Source organism: Melozone crissalis, unplaced genomic scaffold (assembly GCF_028551555.1).
Source record: "Melozone crissalis strain CALT ecotype California unplaced genomic scaffold, PUWL_Pcris_2 ptg000033l_1, whole genome shotgun sequence".
Taxonomy (NCBI): Eukaryota; Metazoa; Chordata; class Aves; order Passeriformes; family Passerellidae; genus Melozone; species Melozone crissalis.
In genome coordinates, this window is record NW_026535811.1 from 8,842,635 (window position 1) to 8,862,062 (window position 19,428).

A 19,428-nucleotide genomic window follows, 5' to 3' on the forward strand; every position below is an offset into this window, starting at 1 on the left:
TTAGGGTGAAGATTAACCTACATCAGTAATGAATCTAGTTTTTCCTGAAGAGCTGGAGAAGGTTTGAGATCATAGCTCCATTTGCTGCTTTCCAAGAAATTGTAATCTCTATAACCACCTATAAAATTACTGTTTATATAAGAAATAAATGTTTGAGACAAGTCTCAAAATGCAGAGAAAGCAGAGGAAAAGCTGAAATTAGAACAACAGTCCTCCTCATTGGGCTCAAGAGTTACAGCAGGGGTGACAGAGGATGGGCTGGTGTAGAAATCCCTGTTGGAGGTAAGCAAGGCAAAATACCAGTTTGTCAGTTCCTGCTCTTTGTGTCACTGAGCATTAATTTCTCCAAAAGTTATAAATTAATTTCTTAATTAATTGAGTCAATAAATTCATTTCTTACATTACTCCATTGTGAATTTGTATGATAAAACATAAGTTTCTAATCCACAGTGAAACCTGAGGTGTCCCACACTGAATAGCACATCAGTGGACTAAAATTCAACTGATGCTGAATTTTGGAATGTGCAGATTTTTGTGTGTAGATCTATCATGGCCTTCCAGATATAGGTTGACATCTGAAACAGCCTGTGGAGTTAAGGGAGGGATTAATTTAAAACATTTTGGCCCATGAACATCTCATGAACATAGCCCAGAAAAGGTTTCATCAAAGTAAGTACAGTAATGGTGTTAATTTTCCATTTAAATCTGGAATCATATCAGGGATCTCAGATAGTGAAAGGGGAAGGAGGTATTTTATAGCTTTCTAATTAGCTAATTACTCTTGTGACATGTCTGTGTGCAAACCTTCCCAAGGTGATGGTGCTGCAGGGATCTCTTGATGACAGCAGTGTTACTATTCTCACTTCAGCAAGTTGCATTTCTCATTACTTTAATCTTAAGCTTCCTCACTTTCTGAAATAAAATAGTAATTAGCTTTTTAATTACTGGTACACCAGTGGAGCCAATGCTGTTTGAGAAACAGCCAATTAACCAATTAACTCTTTCAGCTTTTTGGATTTACGCAATCATTTTTTTTCCTATCCACTTAATGTCGTCATTTCAGTCCAATGCCACTAAATGAGTGGCATTGTTAATGGAAATTATATTGTCTACACATGCTGGCAGATAAAAAAGGCTGACTGACAGCTGGAGAACAATTATAAAGGTTGTCTGATTTAATCCCTCTGCCCTGAGCTACTTGTGGAATGAGCTCAGTTGCAGTTCTGTGAATGTATTCATAAAAAAATGTAAGCAGAATGATGAATGGCCTCTTGTGATTGCTTGCATTCACCTTGCATTTTTTTCTCTATCATCTCCTTTGCATGAATCAGGACATTTAAAAAAACCAAATGTGTTTATTACTAATACAGCTTAGCATTGATCTGTCAGAAATACTACCACCAGCTGTAAATTTAAATATCACCTCTTAAAATTATTTTCTTTATTACTCTAAAACTTCTTTCCCTCTGTCTTTTATTAGCATATAACTGGTTTTGGATATCAGTGAGAATTTTATAAAGTATAAATTTCAAGTTAATTATAAGGGATAGAGAGAAGTTTAGGGATTGACAAGGATGCTTCTAAGTGCTGATTTCTTCCCTGTGTGCCATTTTTCTGCCATGCTTGGTTGGAAGATCTACACGGGGGTGGTAAGACTAGAGTATCAACACTGGTGCACTCCAGTTTTGTTTCTGATGTCAGGAGCCTTCCAAGGAGCACTGAGAGCCTTTGAGGACACAATTTTACTGTAGCGAGGGACAGGGAAAGCTTAGCTGGTTATATTTCTCAGGCTACAAGAAAGAACCAAGTGTGGGGGCCAGTGCTTGGCAGCAATTGTTTCTCCTGGATAAGGTGGCATTTGGAAGCCTGGCCCCCTGCAAACTCCTCTTCTGCCCTTCAAAGAAAAATGGAACTTGAGTTGCTTTTCATTAAATATTTCCCTTGAAGACCAGTCTCCAGTGATTCGTTACCTGGTTAGGCATTTCTTCTGGCAGTAAACATGTTACATGTGCAGGAAGTGATCTTTGAAGATGCAGTTGTGCTGAGGGCCACATCCTCAGCATGCCTCTTACAGAAAAAAAAAACCCTACAAGGCCAAGAATGAAGATTGTGACAAAGATGCCCTGAGTGAGTGAGAAAGACCAAGTCAGTAATGTGGCAAGAGCTGTTTCAGAGTTTGCAAAAAGCCAGAGAGGAGAGATGAGTTCCCATCATGGAGTTAATGCAATCAGGGCTACTCCTGCTGCATTTACAGCTAGCTGGTGACTAATCTGAAATCTTGCTAACTCTGGATATTTCTTCATCATTTTCCCTCCTGTGTTTGGATCAATATGGGGAGGGACTCTGTGGAGTGTGTGTAGAAGTGGAGATGGTAAATCTCCAGGGCTGAAGAGAAGAGCTGCAGTGCCTTTGGAAATAGGTGGGTAATTACATCCATCTGTATGTGCCTTCTGCTGCCTAATTCTACATGGCTTCAAAAAAATTAAAGTCCTTGATCAGTCCCACTTCCCCAAAAGCATCTCTTCCTTTTACTGGTGCATGCAGAGAAAAAGCTTGTGTCTGCCCAGGTATGAAAGAAGAACAAATTTAATTATTTAGTGGTGTAATATTTTTTTCTTTTTCTATTCTCCTGCAAATGTAGGACCAAATTGAGAGTTGGTGTAAAATGGTTGTGATGCTGCACACAAAAGAATTACTGCCATCTTTGTCACTTCTGAATATTATCCAGGGACCACTTTCATGAAACAAATTAAAGACTTTGTGTGTGTTAGCAGTGGTGTAGAAGAAAAAAATCTGTGGTTTAGTCCAGACTGCTCATCAGGAGGTGACATTTATACAACAATCTTCCTGTAGATGTGTTATGTTTTACCAGAAGCCAATTCAAATAAAGCTTCTGTAATTTATAATGGCCTATCCCACAACACTTGCTAAGTTGAAAAGGGCCAATTAATAAAGACGTATTAACTTACAGAATCACTTAAGGAGTTAATAACCCTTCCTTTGAACATATGGGTCTGGCTTTAATAAACTTCAGATCTGCTTTTTGTTCTTTTAAACAGGAAGGATCTGATATTGAGAAGGGCTGAGCACTCAGAATTTCAGCTGCAATTGATGGCGTGTTTTCAGCACCTTGGAAAACCAACTCCTAAATCAATGTCAGTTAAATCTGAATTTAAATGGGTTGAGTTGAGGAGACTGAAAAAACTCTGGGGATTCTTAAGTGGGCATATGGAAACCCTTAAGTCCAATTATTGGTGATAGCCATTTTGGTGTCACCTCCATGAGGCTGGTGGAAAAATAGGAACAAGTGAAGTGAGTCTGTGCTTCTCACTGGAAATTTTTAAAGTATACTTAACTGAAAATCCAACTTTCTGCTGAAATAAAAAAGAAGGGACATAATTGGACAATTTGTAATAGGAATTCCCAAGGGTAAGTCACTTAATACCAAGTATAAACGGTAGTGATGGAATTTCTACTTAACATGTGTCTGCTTAATGGAAAAAAAAAGCCTAATGGTTGGCACTGTATCATGTTCCTTCACAGAAAACATTTAAACCTAAGGAATGGATGGGCAAAAGACCCAGGAGTGCTTTTTCCCAGAACCTCCCCTTTGTAGATGGGCTTGAGATGTGTTTGTGGAGTTTATTGTTTGTTTTGTGTCTATATTGATCAGGCAAATCCTACAGAATTTTCCATTTCTTGCTTAGATAATTCATTATCTGCCTTCTGTCTCTGGCACCTCTGGGGCCTTGGCAAACCAGGAGGTACCTGGCATTGGTGCTACCAAATCCATCTGTCCTAAACCCACCTGTCCACCTGTCCCTCACCTGTCCTAAAATCATGGAAGCAGTGAGAAAGCTTTTTCCTTGCTCTTGTGTTTTTACCAGGGTAGTCTGGTAAAAGCAAGCAGAGCCAAGCTCACTCTGCTACAAGTGGGATTGGGATTTTACTGATGTGGAAAGGTGGTTTGAGAGACCCAGCCTCCAGACTTCACTTATGGTGATGATGTCAGTGCAGAACTACCAGCTCTTTCAGCCAGGGGACATTGTGTCCCTAGCTGCTGTGTCATGGCAATCCTGGACTTTTCCTGGCCACTCTCTAGTGAAAAACCTTTTGAAAGGTAGGAAAACATGGTAGACTTGAAGAAACAAGTGTCCTATGTGCCTCTGGACTCTGACCTAGCAGGAGTGGGTAACCATGAACCTGTGGTCCTCTGTCACCTCAGGGCTCATTCTATTCAGTTCCTTTATTATTTCTTTAATAAAACTACTAACCAAAAGAACAACTGTTGTATTTCAGTCTGCAATCCAAAGTTGAAAATAATGTTGTGAAATTGCCTGCTTAGCCTAGATCTGATTTTGCTGTGTCAGAGGTGATTAAATGTCAAAGGAAAACGAAGCATATGGTGGTGTTTCAGCAAGAAACAGCCAGGTCAGAATCTGAACCAGACAGAAAATACTGGTCTTGACTCACTTTCAAGGTCCTCTAATCTCCTAATTCATGGGAGTTTTTTGCTAGTGGCTTTAATGAGAAATATCAGATCCTTATTTAATGGGGATTTCTGAATTTGTGAAACACATACTGTAAGTGTCCCTGTGGTCAGTGAGGGTTCTTCCAACCCTGCTTTGTGTCATAGAGGATGAGGAAGGAAGTTTTTTACCAGACATGTAGGATTATTTCTCAGCCAACAGGGCCCCCATATGGACATTTTACCTCTGGGATCTCAATAGGATGGACAACCCCAGCATAACTGTATTTGCAGGGACGTAGGGGAAGGAAGCCTGGATGGCTTTGGGTGGATTTAGGCATTTATGCACCGTGGCCCATCCTGTAAAGGGATTAAAACAAGCTGTTTTTCTTTCTTTTCCTTTTCTCCCTACAGACAGAGAGTGTAAGGACTCTTGTTTTGCAGATAAGCACTGCTTGTGATTGTAGGAGAGGAGTTTCCCAAAGCAGAATGTAGTAACTGAAATGAAATGGAACGAATGCATCAAACCCAAGGCGTTTAATAAAATAAAACATCTTTTTTCCACCCTCTCCCCTCCCAATCCCTCCACAAAAAACTGGGTTAAAAATGTGTAGCTATACATTGGTTCCAAAGGAGAGAAAATTCCTTCTTCTGGGGGTACAGAGTTACTTTTCCAAAAAATGCAGCCCACTAGACAAACGTGTTTGGGGGATTGGAAGAAATGGGCCAGGCAAGCTTTCTTTCCTTGGCTTCCCTGTTAAAAGCATCATAGGTGGAGTCTTTGGTGACACTTTTGGCTGTAGCTGGAGTATCTGCAATACCAACATGATTCTTTTTTGCTATCCTGGAACTGGTGGTGATGGTGTATGCATTGCTTCTGTAGCATTTCATGGCAGACATGCAAAAAGTTTCTTTCATCCCTCTTCTGAAGTTTGCATTATAGATGGAGTAGAGGGTTGGCTTGGAGGCTGAGGAACTGAAAGAGATCCAGGTGATGGCCAGGAAAAGCAAGGAGCTCTTTCTGTAGTCTGTTTCCTGTGGGTGCCACAACTGTACCATGAAGAAAGGCAACCAGGACAGGAAGAACATCGAGTTTAACATTAAGAACATCTTGATGGTTTTCACTTTTGCTCTCGGAACAATATTTGTTGTTCTCCTGACAGTCATTCCATCCGTGCCTATTCTCCAAATGTACTTAATGACTTTCTGGTAAAAAAGGATAATAAAGAAGGATGGGATCATAAACACCAAGAGGAGGTGGATGATACTGTAGGCAGATCCTTGCCAGGAAATGGGGAGAAAAAAGTTGCAGTGCTGGTCGCTGTTGGAGCCGTAGAGAAAACAGGCCGGTGACGCAAACAGAGCACCACAGAGCCAGGAGGCCAAAATCAGTTTTTTGGCTTTCCCCCTGGACACTTTGAAGCTCAGGGGATAGACAATGGTGTAGAATCGATCCACGCTGATGGCAAGGAGCACGTAGAGCTGGACCCCGGGCGTGAGGTACTGGATGTACCTGACCAGCCGGCACACGCCGCTGCCCAGCACCCAGCGCCCGCAGCTCAGCTGCAGCAGCAGGAAGGGCGCGCTCCCCACGCTGCTCACCAGGTCTGCACACGCCATGGACGCCACAAAGTAGTTGGTGGTGGACTGGGTCCTCCTGCTCCTGTGGATCACTAAGCAAACCAGGAAGTTTCCCAAGACAGAGATCAGCCACAGCACTCCCCAAACCACGCTGGCAGCTGCGATTTCCCCCGGCCTCAGCCCATACTCTACCAGAGAGTGGTTCCTGCTCGGGCTGGCTCCTGGGAATGGAAGTTCTGCCATCTCGTAGCCAGCAGGAGGGGAGGAGGCTTTGGGGCTGCTCGTGTTCTGCATCAGGAACAAGGTAAAGAGAAGAACGGGACCACTGCTGTTATCCATGCTGCGAGAAAACTCAGCTACGTCTTTTGCTCAGGCTGCAGACAGAGAGGAGAGAAAAGGTTCTCTTGAACAGCTGTGCATGAAAAGCTCACCTTAACCTACAAAAGAATATTCTCAGTACTAGAAATATATACTGTATTTCTGTATATTGCATATTCTGTATATTTCTGTATATTTCTATTGTATACTGTATATTTCTGTACACTGCATATTGTATAGAAATATATTCTGTATTTCTGGGCTAACACTGACATACAGCTTCTGGGTTCCACTGCAGGCTGTGTCAGGGGGATCCCACCCCATTCCCTGGCTGGTCTGAGGTGGCTGCCAGCCTTTCATGCCCTTTCACATACTTTCACTTTTTTCCTCACAGACCCACCCCACATCTGCACCATGTGCACCATGACCCCAACCCTGCCTTCATGGGAGGGATGAGAAGGGCAGGACTCCTTGGCCAACACAGAGGGTCCTCAGGTAATAAGAGCCACAGTCTAGAGAAATTTCTGGACCATTATCATGTACGTCCACCAACCCTGAGCAGACCAGGTTGTAGCCCCCTTTTTTGTGTGGTTTTCCTTGGAGCAGGATGTCTGTGGTGGGAAGGCCTTCTCCTGGGGCTGGGGTGCTGCCCAAGGAGACTTCCCGGGATTGAGCACCCTCACCACCAGCCCCACACCTCTGGAAGAATGACTGTTCTAATCTGGAGTGATCCTTAGACCCTTGTGGATGAAGTGAGCTGAATTTCTGGAGCCCTTCAGTGAGAGGCCTTGGGTGTGCACTTTGGGCCATCGTTCTTGTCCATGGAGTAACGATGTCCCCAACTGGTGATGCCAAACCTACTGCCTGTCAAATGTCACTGCCTGTGAATGACAGTTTGTCTGAGGATGTTACCTGTGTGAAATTGTTCTCCTGCACCCTTCTGGCAGACACCCAACAGATTTTGATGCCTATATTGCCATTCTATGCCTATATTTCTAGATATTTTCCAGTGTTGAGTTTAGCCAGATGGTTGGGTTGGTTTTAGCCTGTCGCAGGGATAAAATGGAAAAATAGCTAATTTTAGTGGCTATACATATGCAAACACCCTGCTGCTCTCTGATATCCTTTAAGTCATCATATTGACATGCAAAGCCTTTTACTCACTAGACATACAAAGCCTTATCTATGAATCTACTGTGAGAATGCTGAACTCCAGAGCTTGATGCTGTGCAAGATAATTCAGGATTCAGTTAGTGACTGGAAGATCAAAAAGTTCATCCAGGAAGCCAAATGAACAAACTCAAAAAGCCACCACCATCCTCCTCAGCTTTCCAAGTGATGTAGATCCCCAGGTTTGCCTTCTGATGGGCTTTTTCCAGTGCTTCACTGATGCTTTTTGCTGTGCCCACTCTGCCTCTGCATCTTCCCACTCAGAGTGAAGCCTGAAAGCACAGAGCCACAGGATGAAATTGGGATCTTGCTCCTTGTGCTGTTTTGCATGTCTCCTTCAATAATGCAGTGCCAAAAAATCATCAGATGAGGAAGAAGAAAATAAGCAATAATTTCTTGTTGTGGTTATAGAAGATTTTTTTTCCTCTAGCTTTTTAGAGCCTGTACTTAGTGTGGCTGTATTGTCAGTGCAACCTGCTAAATTACCTGTTAGAATTATCTGTAATAAAATAATACACGTGGAGGCTATTAACTAGATAGAAAGGAACATTATGGGATAATTTTCTTCCTTAATTTCCCATCTTGCCATGCAGAAGTATGTGCCATTTAAAAACAGCCACCTGTACAAATTAAGCCTCATAGAAGAATAATCAGATACAATGTCTTGACCAGTACTGAAGAGCAGTGGAAGTCTGGTGCAGGAATGAAATGGCCTTTCCAAGCTGTTAAAATAGGCAGAGTTGCTAACACTGTTCTCGTGATATTTCTCCTTGTCAGCCAAATCCACTCAGACCTGACACATTTAGTTTTGCAGGTGGGTAAGCCCCAAAACAGTTACAGGGCTGCAGTGCCCAGGTAGTACTTTTTGGGGTTTTTTTTCTGATGTATCTTGCTTAAGAGTCAGCCCAACCACTGCTCACAGGAGAGCCTGGGTTACCTGCAAACACACCTTGGAGAAGAGAGGAATTGAGCAGCCCTGGGCAGAGAACAGTGTGTGACCCCTGTGGGGAACAACCAGTGGGTGCCCAAAGGAAGGAGAATTCCAGGAGATGAATCCAGCTGCCCTGGGCCAGTGCTTGGCTGGCAGAGGAAGCAACACGGGGGTGGAAGAGCTGCCCATGTTCAGCACAGATGGTTCTCGTGTGCTGCTGCTTCCCTTGCTGTCAGTGGAGCAGGAGAGGCACCCAGCAGAGGGACAGCTCACGCTGAATTTTTTGATTCTTCTTTAGAAAACTCCCAGGTCATTTAGCCCACTGCCCACGAGGCACAGGTGAAAATATAGTTGCAATTATAGGGAGTTTAACTAACTTGAGCCTAGGATTTCACTGGTGGTACAGCAATTATTTGTTTTATTTTTCAAAAAAGTAAAATGCGATCTGATTAACCACTGTACTCTGTCATTCCTGCATTCCTAGTCATAGGTAATCTTTTCTTCAAATGGACCAGAAATGAATTTCTTTTATTTTAAACAGTCTCTATTCAAGCCTATTTTCCTTATGTGGCACTGAGGTCAGGATCATGCCCTGATTTAATACTAAGAATCTGAGTGTCTATGGTCCAGCATGTATTTTTCTTCAGTGAGAAATTCTGGTTTCTATGAGTCTGTTTTTTATAGTGGAGACTTGAACTTTTGCATTATGAGTAATGCTCCAAAAGGAAACAGGGTCATGAAAAGCTCAGCATAGGCACAACTCTTTATGGATCTGAGATGCAAGTAACTGGAGATACCATGGCTTGCTGCGTTATTTATCCCCAATTCCCATGTCTGTATTTGCTACATTGTTTGCTGAAATACAGTTTAAGTGTTAGGGAACCATTCAACTTGCAAATATCAGGTCCGTAAAAACCAGTGATGAATTCTGTCAACTCCCTCTGCCCTGAAGGTCCATAATTAAAGAGTTAGAAGCACAACAAGTAAAAATTATGTATAGCAAGTAGGTGAGCCCTAATGACATTTTTAGTTAACAAAAATGCTTGTATTAATTTTCCCTTTAAATCAATCTAATACTGACCTGAATGGCTGCTTTCCAGTAATTGTGAGTCTGTGTGGATTCAGCAGTGCCAAAAATCCCACTTTGTCTTTCAAGCATTTTAGAGTGGGAATCCTTTTAAAACTGGTATGAGGGAGGCCTTTCTGTATTTCTGTTTAAAAACCTACTTCTTTGTGCATTAGCTTTGGAAAAGAAAGAGCATAAGAGATGACTCATAACCATTGAAGAGGGATTTCCTGGTGCCACAGTTCCATTTTACTGACCTTAATTTGCAGTTTGGAAACCAAATAGCTCCATTTTGAGCTGATAGCTCTCCATAACAGATCTGTTACTTAGAGATTAACTGTTTGAGCCACAAAAACTTCACACAAGCACTGCCACGTCTACTTGGCTATTGCACAAAGTCCCTGTGGCATAGTCACTGTGTGTTTGCATGTTCACTGTCCTGTCTAAAATTGCAGCACCCATTGCAACTTGGAAGTGCAAAACCTAATAAGATTCTAAAAGGAATGCAGTAAATGGGATTCTTAAAATGTTTAATCAAAAGAAAAAGCATTTTGTTTCCTAAACAGTGTTTTTTCAAGATTAGAAATGCAGCTAAATAAGCACATCATTGTATGTTACTTGACTTAAGCACTTGCAGAGGGGCATTTTTATTCAACATTTTTTACCTCTCTGTATCATAGCTGCAAAACACCAGACAAGCATTGGCCCAGCAAATTATTTCAAAAGCATTAAGCTGGTCATTTACTTCATAAAATTCCCTCTCTGGAGAGTATCTTGGGAAGAGCTGCCAGACTGGAAGAGAAATGCTTCATCTAACTGAGTGTAATGAACATTAGGAGTGTGAGTAAATTGAACCAGAGGGGGGGAAGGGGGCTTTTGTCTGGCTGTGAGATGCTAGAAGATGACATCCACCCTGCCTAAATTCAGATGAACTGCCCTGTGAGTGCAATGTGTAGAAATCCCTTTGTAGAAGAGTTTTAGCCTCTCTCTGTCCCTTGCTGTGCAGAGATGCTGTCGTGCATATTGAGGCCATTTAGTCCTCCTGCTTCCTGCAGAGGAATGCAGATGCACATGCTTCTGCAAGCACTCAGTTTCCCTGCCAGTCCTTTCCTCTGCTCTGGTGCTCATAAAAATCCTCAGCTCTTTGCCCTGCTCCTGTTACGAAGGCGTTTCTATTCTCTGGGCCTTGCTCTGAAAATCTCTCCAGGTGAATGTGTTCCTCCTCACTCTCTGCATTCCACCATGTGGGGATAGGAAACATCTGCCCCTATTTTATCCAGAGAATAACATGTTTTGAGTGCAGCAAAGCCTTTGAGATCCATACCCACATCTCACGTGCTTCTGCCTGCTCTCTAGCTTCACCCAGCTGGTGGAGATCCTTGTCCCACAATGTGGATATCCAAGGATGACATGGCTGTAAGCAAGGATTGGCTCATGGATGGAACTCTCAGTGCTGGTGTGGACATGGCTCAGCTGATGGTAAAAGCTTCTGAGCTGAACTGATGGAGTAATTCCAGGTCTGGCCCCTCAGTTTGGGAAGGACGTTGAGATGCTTGAGTGCATCCAGAGGGGGCAATGAGGCTGGAGAGGGGCTGGGAACACAAACCCTGTGAGGAACCACTGAGGGAGCTGGGGGTGCTCAGCCTGGAGAAAAGGAGACTCAGGAGTGACCTTATCACTCTCCACAACTCCCTGAAAGGTGGCTGTAGCCAGGTGGGGTTGGGCTCTTTCTCCAGGCAGCACTGACAGAACCAGAGGACACAGTTTCAGTCTGCACCAAGGGAAATACAGGTTGGATATTAGGAAAAAATTTTTCACACAAAGAGTGATAAAGTACTGGAATAGTCTGCCTGGGGATGTGGTGGAGTCACCATCCCTGGATGTGTTAAAAACAGACTGGATGTGGCACTGGGTGCCAGGGTTTAGTTGAGGTGTTAGGGCTGGGTTGGACTCGATGATCTTGAAGGTCTCTTCCAACCTTGTGATTCTGTGAGTAAGCTGATCTGTGTTTTTGCATCTCACATCAGGTTCTGAGGGCCTAGCCTGTACTGAGGGGTGAGGTCATGGGAGCAGGAAATATGGATGGAATCAAATAAAAGAAGGAAACATTCTAATTTTCAGCACATTTAAAGAATATCTGCTGCATGTTGGAGGAAATTCAGGGCACCCAGGCAGAGTCAGCCATCGGCCTTCTTTGGCTCTTCAAGTTGTTTTCTGACTGTTTTAACAAAGTGTTGAAACTGAGGACAAGGATATAACACTGCAACACCTGCTAGGATTGGAATAAATTTTTATATCTTGTGCTGGCTGCTTGGGCAAGAATCCTTTCTGAGCTTCATCCTTCTAACTGAGCTTAGTGAGGAGTGCGACATGCAGTAGCTAGCTGGAACTAGAACAGGGCCCATCTCTTCCTTCTGGGTCTGTCAGCTCACACCTGGAGCAGTTAACTGGTTAAGGGCAATTCCACAAGGTGTGATTTTGATGAGCAAGCAGAATTCAAACCCCTACACAAGTCCCAGGTCACTGCATTTTGGCTGAGTCTCTTTAATAGATGTTGCTGTCTCCTTAATAGATGTTGCCATCTCCTGAAGTTCATTATGGTTTTAAATGCTCTGGGAGCAATGGCTTTTCCCTGCATTTGGAATGAATTTTTCTCATGTATTTACTGGGGGTTAAGACTGACCTAGAGGAAGTTAAAGTAGGTGTATTAACCTGGGGTAAGTTGCTAAAACCCAGTAATTATTCATGCACCTATACCTTGAGGTGTTTATTCTCTGTTGGCACAGCCCCTCAGGTTTAAGTGTTTCAGGGCTTTATTTTATCCTCCCACTGCTGGGATTATGCAAAACTCCAGATGAGCCCTAAATGTCTAAAAATGATGATCTAAAAATGGTGGCAGAGCCCAGATCTGTGCCCAGTGTGACTGTGGGGGCACAAAAAAGTGGGAGCAAGGAGAAGAAGGACTGACCTAATTTCCAACTCTGCTGTCACAACTTCCACCTACTGGAATTGTCCAAGAAGAGTGTAGAGAAGCTTGAAATACATCTCTGGAGGCTTTTTGTCCTCCCTGATGGGGATGGAGTGTGTCCTTGGGCATGGCTAGCCTGTACCCTTCCGTGATTCAGAGGTAGAAATATAGCTGCTCTCTCCCACGAGCTTGCATCAATTTTTGGCAGCACCAGGCCCTGCCCACAGCACAGCACATCCTTCTGCTCTGTGTGAGGAACATGGTGCTTACCAGGGCTGCTTTGCCATGGTGGGTGTTGACAGATAAGCACTGGTGAATCTCATGCCTGGCTGGTTTCTCTGCCCATCTCTCAGAAATTCTCACCCTCTCCCCCACAGGGAAAATGCACCAGCAGATCTCTCACCAGCAGGGAGCACAAGCTTTCCCCCTAGGAGAGCCTGAAGAATATTTTTTTTTACTGTTGGTTTTGTGTGGAAAGGTTATGTAGAAAGGAATCCTTGACAGGACATGTTGTGAAAACGGATTTCTTGCCACACAAGGTGTTCATGTGGCAACAGGATTTTTGCACTGGTGTGAATATTTAGGATGAGAGTTCCTGTCATGGGGCTCTTGACCCTTCTTGGTAACGTGGAACTGGTGCGCACAGGGCAGTGAGGTGACAGGGAGTGGGGTGGCAGTGGTGGCTAATAACCAGAGATGCCTGCGGTGCTTCCAGGAGGACTTATCAACAGGAATGAGAGGAGCAGAGCTGCATGAGCAGTAGAACAGCTCTCACACAGGCCTCTGCCTGAGGATACAGCCATTAGGGACAGCATTTCAGTCCTCCCACACCTGCTGGGCTGGGGAAGCTGGGAGGGCTGAAGGCCATGCACAGCCCAAAGCTGGGTTGGAAATGCCTGATGTGGAGATGGTTGTGGGAAGAGATTTCTCTGCTGGGCAGGGCTCAGGGAGGATAAAAGCAGCCACTGAGGCAAGGTGTCAGCCCCTGAGCTGGAGATGCCTTCATGGACAGGGTGCCAGTCGCAAGAACTGTTTGCTGCCTCCCATCTTTCTAGGGAAGGATGGAAGCTGCTGGAATGCAGAAATCCCAGGCACACAAGGGCTGCGTTGTGTTTTGGTGCTGGGAGAACTGGTGGGGAGGGTGAACTGACACCACCTGAGGATGTTGGGGATTTATTTTGCATGGTCTGACTGAAATTGCTCTCTGTCAAACACCTGAGAGAGGGTGCCAGATGAGGCTGTAAAGGAAAGTGCAGGTGGAGGTCATAGGGTGAGACCCAGGTGTGGAATTGCACAGCTCTGCAAACGGAGGACTCACAGGAGAGCTGGGGCAGGGAGAGTCTGCAAGCTCTTACTTTGAGACAAGGAGCACAGCTCCCCAAATGGGTCCAAAGTGTAGAGATTCCTCCCCTCACTGACTCATCTGAGACCAGAATGCTTAAAATAAATCAGAAACCAAGCTTACTCATAAATCAAGTTTCAAAAAAATCCCGTATTTAGACACCGAAATAAGCTTTTAGGATGCCTCTGGGTTGGCAACCAGTTTTTCTGCAAACCAAGCCACTTGTTTAAGTGGTTAAGAGTGACTTTAACAACAAACCTTCAAGAACCACATCTGAGAACCTTTGCCAGAAAGAACTGGCTATGAATCCTGCCTCATACACACAAATGGCCTTTTGAAAGCAGAAGGCAGCTTTGCTTCCCCCTTACTCCGCGGAGCCAACATACTGTTTGACATGCTGGAAGCCAGCTGGATAAATGGGAAATATTGCTATGCATTCTTAGAGAGTCTGTGCCTGAATTAGCTAAACCAGAGCAGCCCTCTTGCCTGTGCTGGCTAGGGATAAACAAAGATTGCTCTGCCTGTGGGGTTTTCCTGAGTAGCTGCACCAAGGCACCCACGGGGAAAAAGGGAGACAGTGCTTTCAGAAAGGATATTTTCAAATTAATGACTGAAAAATACAACAGCAGCTGTTCCACAGCAATAACGTGAGGAAGGAAGAAGCTGCTTGAATGCATTCAGAGAGAGAAAAAAAACAGGTGAGCAGATCGGTCTGCTCCATTGCTGTAAAGTAATTTTCTGTTTTCGCTGAACTGATGTCGGGAGGTAACATATAAGTAACATATTGAAACAAATAAGTAACATAATTGAAAGATAATGAATATAGATAGAGAGAATGTAGATTTGTCCAGAAATTTTCAATAATTTCTGCAGTAATTCTACACACTCCCCTGCTTTCAGCAGAATAAGCTTAACATTCAATCCCCACAGAACATTTTCTCCGGAGGAATGAGTCCTCCTGGCTAATCCCCAAGTGATTTAAATGCACATCAGATGAATTACAGGGAAAGATCGTGCAGGGAGAATTACCCCTTTGGCTACAGCAACCCCCAAGCACCCACATACCTGCTCCAAAGCATAATCCCAGAGGCGCTGCTCTCCTCCTCGTTATCCCGAGCGAAGTCCCGCTCATCCTGGGAGCCCCGCGCTGCCTCCAGGGCTGCAGCTGCTGCTGGCGAAGGGAGGGCCGGGCTGTTCGGGCTCCCTCCCGCGCCGGAGGGGAGGATGGCGGTGGGCAGGGCTGCCCGCTGCCCGGCTGCTCTCGGCGCCGGCGGGGTGCGGATGGCGCGGCCCGGCCGCCGCTCCCGCCCCGTCGGGGCATCAGCACCGCGGACAGCGCCACGCCGGGAGCGCCTCGGGGACACCGCGGGGACACCGCGGGGACTCCGGGAGGGCCCCGGGGCTGGGCCGCCCCCGGCCCGCGGCGGGGCCCGGCTGCCGGCGCTGACGTGCCCGTTGCCATGGCGAGGATGCTTTCCTCCCGCCATGGTCGCCATGGGACCCCGCCGCCTGAAAGGAGAGGAGAGAATGAACAACGGGAGGGAGGCGGGGAGAATGTTTAACTAGTTTCCTCGGGGAATTGGTGCCTTCTTTCTTTTTTTTCCCTTTTTAAAATTTTTTTTTTAATTTTTTTTTTTTTAAATTCCCATGTGGATACTGAAACTCAGCCTGGTCCGTATCTCTGCTCTGCCCCCGATTTAAAATTCAGCACTTTTTTATTTTTTGGGGAATGACACTGGCACAATTTCCTTATGTTCTCTGTCACGTACACTTTATTAAGTGTATTTATATACATATATATACATTTTATTTACCAAGCTGGAATAATAACAACCCCCCCATCCCAAATCTCAATCAGCTTTCTCTCACAAACATTTTTCCAGCAGCTCCATAAATTGTATCACACTGGAAGTTTGAGGAAGGAAGGGATCATTTTAGCCCTGGCAAACTTTCTGCCCGTGAACCAAGCAAGAAATTTGTTTGGAGTATGGATTTCTATTATTTCGGGGTTTCTGACTTGAAATGCGTTGGTAAATGGAACCAATAAAGGCTGGGCATTCTCCTTTGTTTTCCCTCATTTTTCAGTGGAGAAATCCAAGTATATTTTTATGCTTGTTTTTACTATATGTCATTAGTAGAGAAAAAGTACAGTTTTTTATTGAAAAATACTGTCAAGGAAGAAATAATCCATGTGGTTTTCCCCCCACTAATTGCAGTGCTATAGTTCAGTTTCCTGTATTTTACACTTTCAAGATACATTACTAGTGGAGTGGGCACCCTGGGAATCAGGTCAGAAACATGGAATAATAGACTGGGCTAGAAACAGGTAAGGTGTGGGCAGATTTTTTGACTGAATGACATGGAGAGTGTCAACAAGAATTGTTTGTTCATCTTCCAGAAGAAGAATTTGGAAGGGAGCATCAGATGAAGGGACCTGGCTCACAACACAAAGAAGGGGAGTAGAGGGGAGTTCCTCAAATTGTGGGTGCAGCCTCCTGGGGTTCCTTGCCAAAGGATGGTGTGGGTGCAGAATTTCATGTGAAATTGAGGAGAGATTGAACAAATGTTAGGAAAAATGCTAAATAGAACTGAAATCTCTAAACTAATAAAACATACTGCTTTCAGAAAATCATCTGAGCTCAGTGCATTGAAGGTTGGGAAAACTCCTGGAGAAAGGATTGTACTGAGGTCCAGTGAAAGGTATTTTTATAAACAAACCACTGATTTTATGAAGGAGTTGGGAATGTGACTTTTAAAATACACCTACAATATGCCTTTGCCCTGTTAGAGAGTGACAATGGTGATGGCAGTACACCAGCTGCATTACCAGGTACTTCACACAGGGCTTTTCAAAGTTTGGTGGGTTTTTTCCCCAGCAAGTTGGGTTTTATGGTTGTTTTTTTTGTTTGTTTGGGGTTTTTTTTGTTTGTTTGTTTTTTTTTTTTTTTTGGTGTTTTTTTTTCCTTCCCTGTGATTGTCAGTGTTGGAGGAAGATAATCCTAATATTTGCCTACTTTCCAGCTTGGATTTCCTGACAGTGCAGGAAGGTAAAGGAAAATTGTCTGACATCTGTGTTGGGAAATTGTTTCCCAGGGAGATGGAAGCTGCTTGACTGACTCACACCTCAGTTCCTCCAGTTCAGGGATGGAACCTTTAGCATCTGTAAATGCATCATGCTTTGAAAGAAAACAGCCCTGACAGTTGTTTTGGGGTTCACTTTTCCTACTTGCCCCACAGATATAAGGATGAGGGCTTCAAGTATTTAGTGACACGAATTTTTCATGAGCTTTGCTTACATTATCTTCTCCTGTGGCTGTTGGGTCAGTCAAGCCTTTTTATAAAATTCCCACACCACCCTAGTTATTCCAAATCTGATGTCAGCTGTTGCCAGAACCACTGTTGCTGTTGATTATTTTGGAACTGCTTTTGCAGGGCAAAGTAATTTTCATTCAGCATTGATCTGATTTAATTGTGTGGGGTTTTTTTTTGACCAATCCTGGAAGTAAATCTCAGATTTTTATTGTATTTTTTTTGTTACACCTGCCACATTCCTGGTACTAAGGAAGCTTTTATAATAAATCCTGTAAAGGGATGAGAGATAATAAGTGCAAATTAAAATGTGTGGAGTGTTTTGCCTTCTGTGTATTGGGATCATTGTGGCTGATTTGCTCCCTGGGGTGCAGCTCCACATGGAGTCTGTGTTTGCAGGGGCAGGCAGGGGGAAATCATTGTCATTTTTTTGCACAGGGCTGACTCTGATCTGGCCTTGATGGTCCTTATGGGTCCCTTCCAGCTCAGGATATTCTGTCATGCTGAGTTTTCTCTTTTGTTCAGGGGGATCAGGCTCTAGGGATTGGTATCCCAAGGTCACCAGCCCTGGGCTGGAGGCAGCTCTGGGATTGCACCAGGAGAAGTCTGTTTTAGATTCCTGCCTCTGTGGGTGCCCCAGGGGTGCAGTTCTGGATCCATTGTTTAACATCCCTGGGTCTGACCAGGAGAATCTGCCCTGGGGTGAGGTGAAGCTGCTGCCCACTGAAGCCCCATGGCAAAGCCCAGCCTGTTGCTGGTCAAACACATTTCCTCTGGCTGTCCTGGGGCTGAGTTTGGCTCAGGGCCTCGAGAACTTGGCCCAGTGCATGAACCACTCCAGGTTCTCTAAGAACACTGCATTTCAGCCTGGTTTTGTCTCAGGCATGAACAAGGATCCCTCAGTATGAATTGTGCCACTAAAGGGAAGCCCTCCAAGAGCAGGGCTTTTTGTTGTTTGTTGTTTGTCATTTTCACCTGTTTAAATCCCAGCAGTGGTTCAGAGAGTAGTGAGAAACGCCCCACAGCTGAGCTAAAACCATATCTTTAACCATATCTTTTCTTAACTGTGCTCAGACCCCTCTGAGGTCTGACCTTGCCCCTCTGGGTTCTGAGCACACACACGTGAAAAGAAAGTGAAATTCTGGGATAACAAGTTCTGGGAACACCTTGCATGAGCTTGGTGTGGAAAATAGCAGCTTTCCTGGAGGAAACATGACTCACCCTCACTGGTGTTTGGGAAAGCAGGGGGATGTCTGTGTTTCTGTTCAATTAAAGCTTGTTATGAACTCGTTTGCTTTGCCTCCTCCCCAAGCACTGCACACAAAGCAGGAGGCCCTGGCCCTTGGGGTGCATACACTGCACTGTGCATCCTGATGGATGCCATTCCTTGTGACCTACATGCACAGAGAGCAGCTGGGATGAGTCAGATCTCTGTGGCTGAGGCTGCCACAGCTCCTGCACTCTTGAATTAAATGTGTTTGAGCAGAGCAGGGCTGATGTGGAACCATTCATTGCAAAGCAGCAGTGAGATCTGTGGCAACTTTAAAGAGGAACTCATTCCCTGGAGACATTGATCCCTTCAGAGAGAGTTTCCAATCATGTGGTGATGTCCAAGTCAGGCCAAGAGGCTGAGGACAGAAAGGATTGCTGGCAATGCCAGTCAGGGAATCCTAAACAGGGAGGCATCAGAAGGAGCTCTGACAAGCCCAGGAAATAGGGATAACCCAGTGCTAAGGAAAACAGAGTCACAATTTATTATTTCTGTGCACACTCTTGGCTGAACATGACCAATTTAATTGTTGGGGTTGCTATTTCCTGCCCAGCAGAACAAAATCTGTTCTACTTTCCTGACAGGGCCAGAGAGCCCAGGATGGCTCAGACGTGGTCAGTGTAGTTTGGAGGTCTTGTATAGAGCAGAGCTGGGGATGTGAGCTTGCCTTAAACCAAACCAAAGACCCCAAATTCATGAGTTGCTCTCATCTGCATACCTCCAGATAAGAAGCCTGGACCCCTGCAGGCTTCCATGGCTCTCCTTGGCAAAACTAACCCCACCAGAAGTTTAAGATGCTTATCAATAGGCAGGATTAGTTCCCCACAGTGCCAGCCCCTCTTTATAGCAGCTTCACCTGAAGGGCTGCAGAGATAGCAACTGGCTCTACATCCACACTGCAGAAGGAAATGCTCTTCACAACAGCAGATCTGGTTTCCCAGGGATGGGGAGGGTGAGAGGAGTTGGTTTTTAGCTGCTGTTTTACATGCCCTGGCTCAGGTCAGG

General features: G+C 44.7%; 1 protein-coding gene across 2 annotated transcripts; it reads right to left on the minus strand.

Moving 5' to 3' along the window:
* Window positions 1-4,990: 4,990 nt before the first annotated feature.
* LOC128940503 (probable G-protein coupled receptor 19) lies at window positions 4,991-15,157 on the minus strand. 2 transcript variants are annotated; one of them, XM_054281963.1, is made up of 2 exons: window positions 14,910-15,157; window positions 4,991-6,423 (listed from the first exon to the last, which is right to left on the minus strand). In XM_054281963.1, exon 2 carries the CDS (start codon window positions 6,386-6,388, stop codon window positions 5,159-5,161), a length of 1,230 nt encoding a protein of 409 aa, XP_054137938.1. In that variant the 5' UTR covers window positions 6,389-6,423; window positions 14,910-15,157; the 3' UTR covers window positions 4,991-5,158. The 2 variants fall into 2 exon arrangements, with proteins under 2 accessions (XP_054137938.1, XP_054137940.1); XM_054281965.1 differs by lacking the exon at window positions 14,910-15,157 and adding an exon at window positions 7,280-7,334.
* Between the last annotated feature and the right edge of the window lie 4,271 nt (window positions 15,158-19,428).

Excerpts from the sequence above, each read along its gene's own strand:
- LOC128940503 (XM_054281963.1), bottom strand. The coding sequence starts at position 6,388 with ATGGATAACAGCAGTGGTCCCGTTCTTCTCTTTACCTTGTTCCTGATG.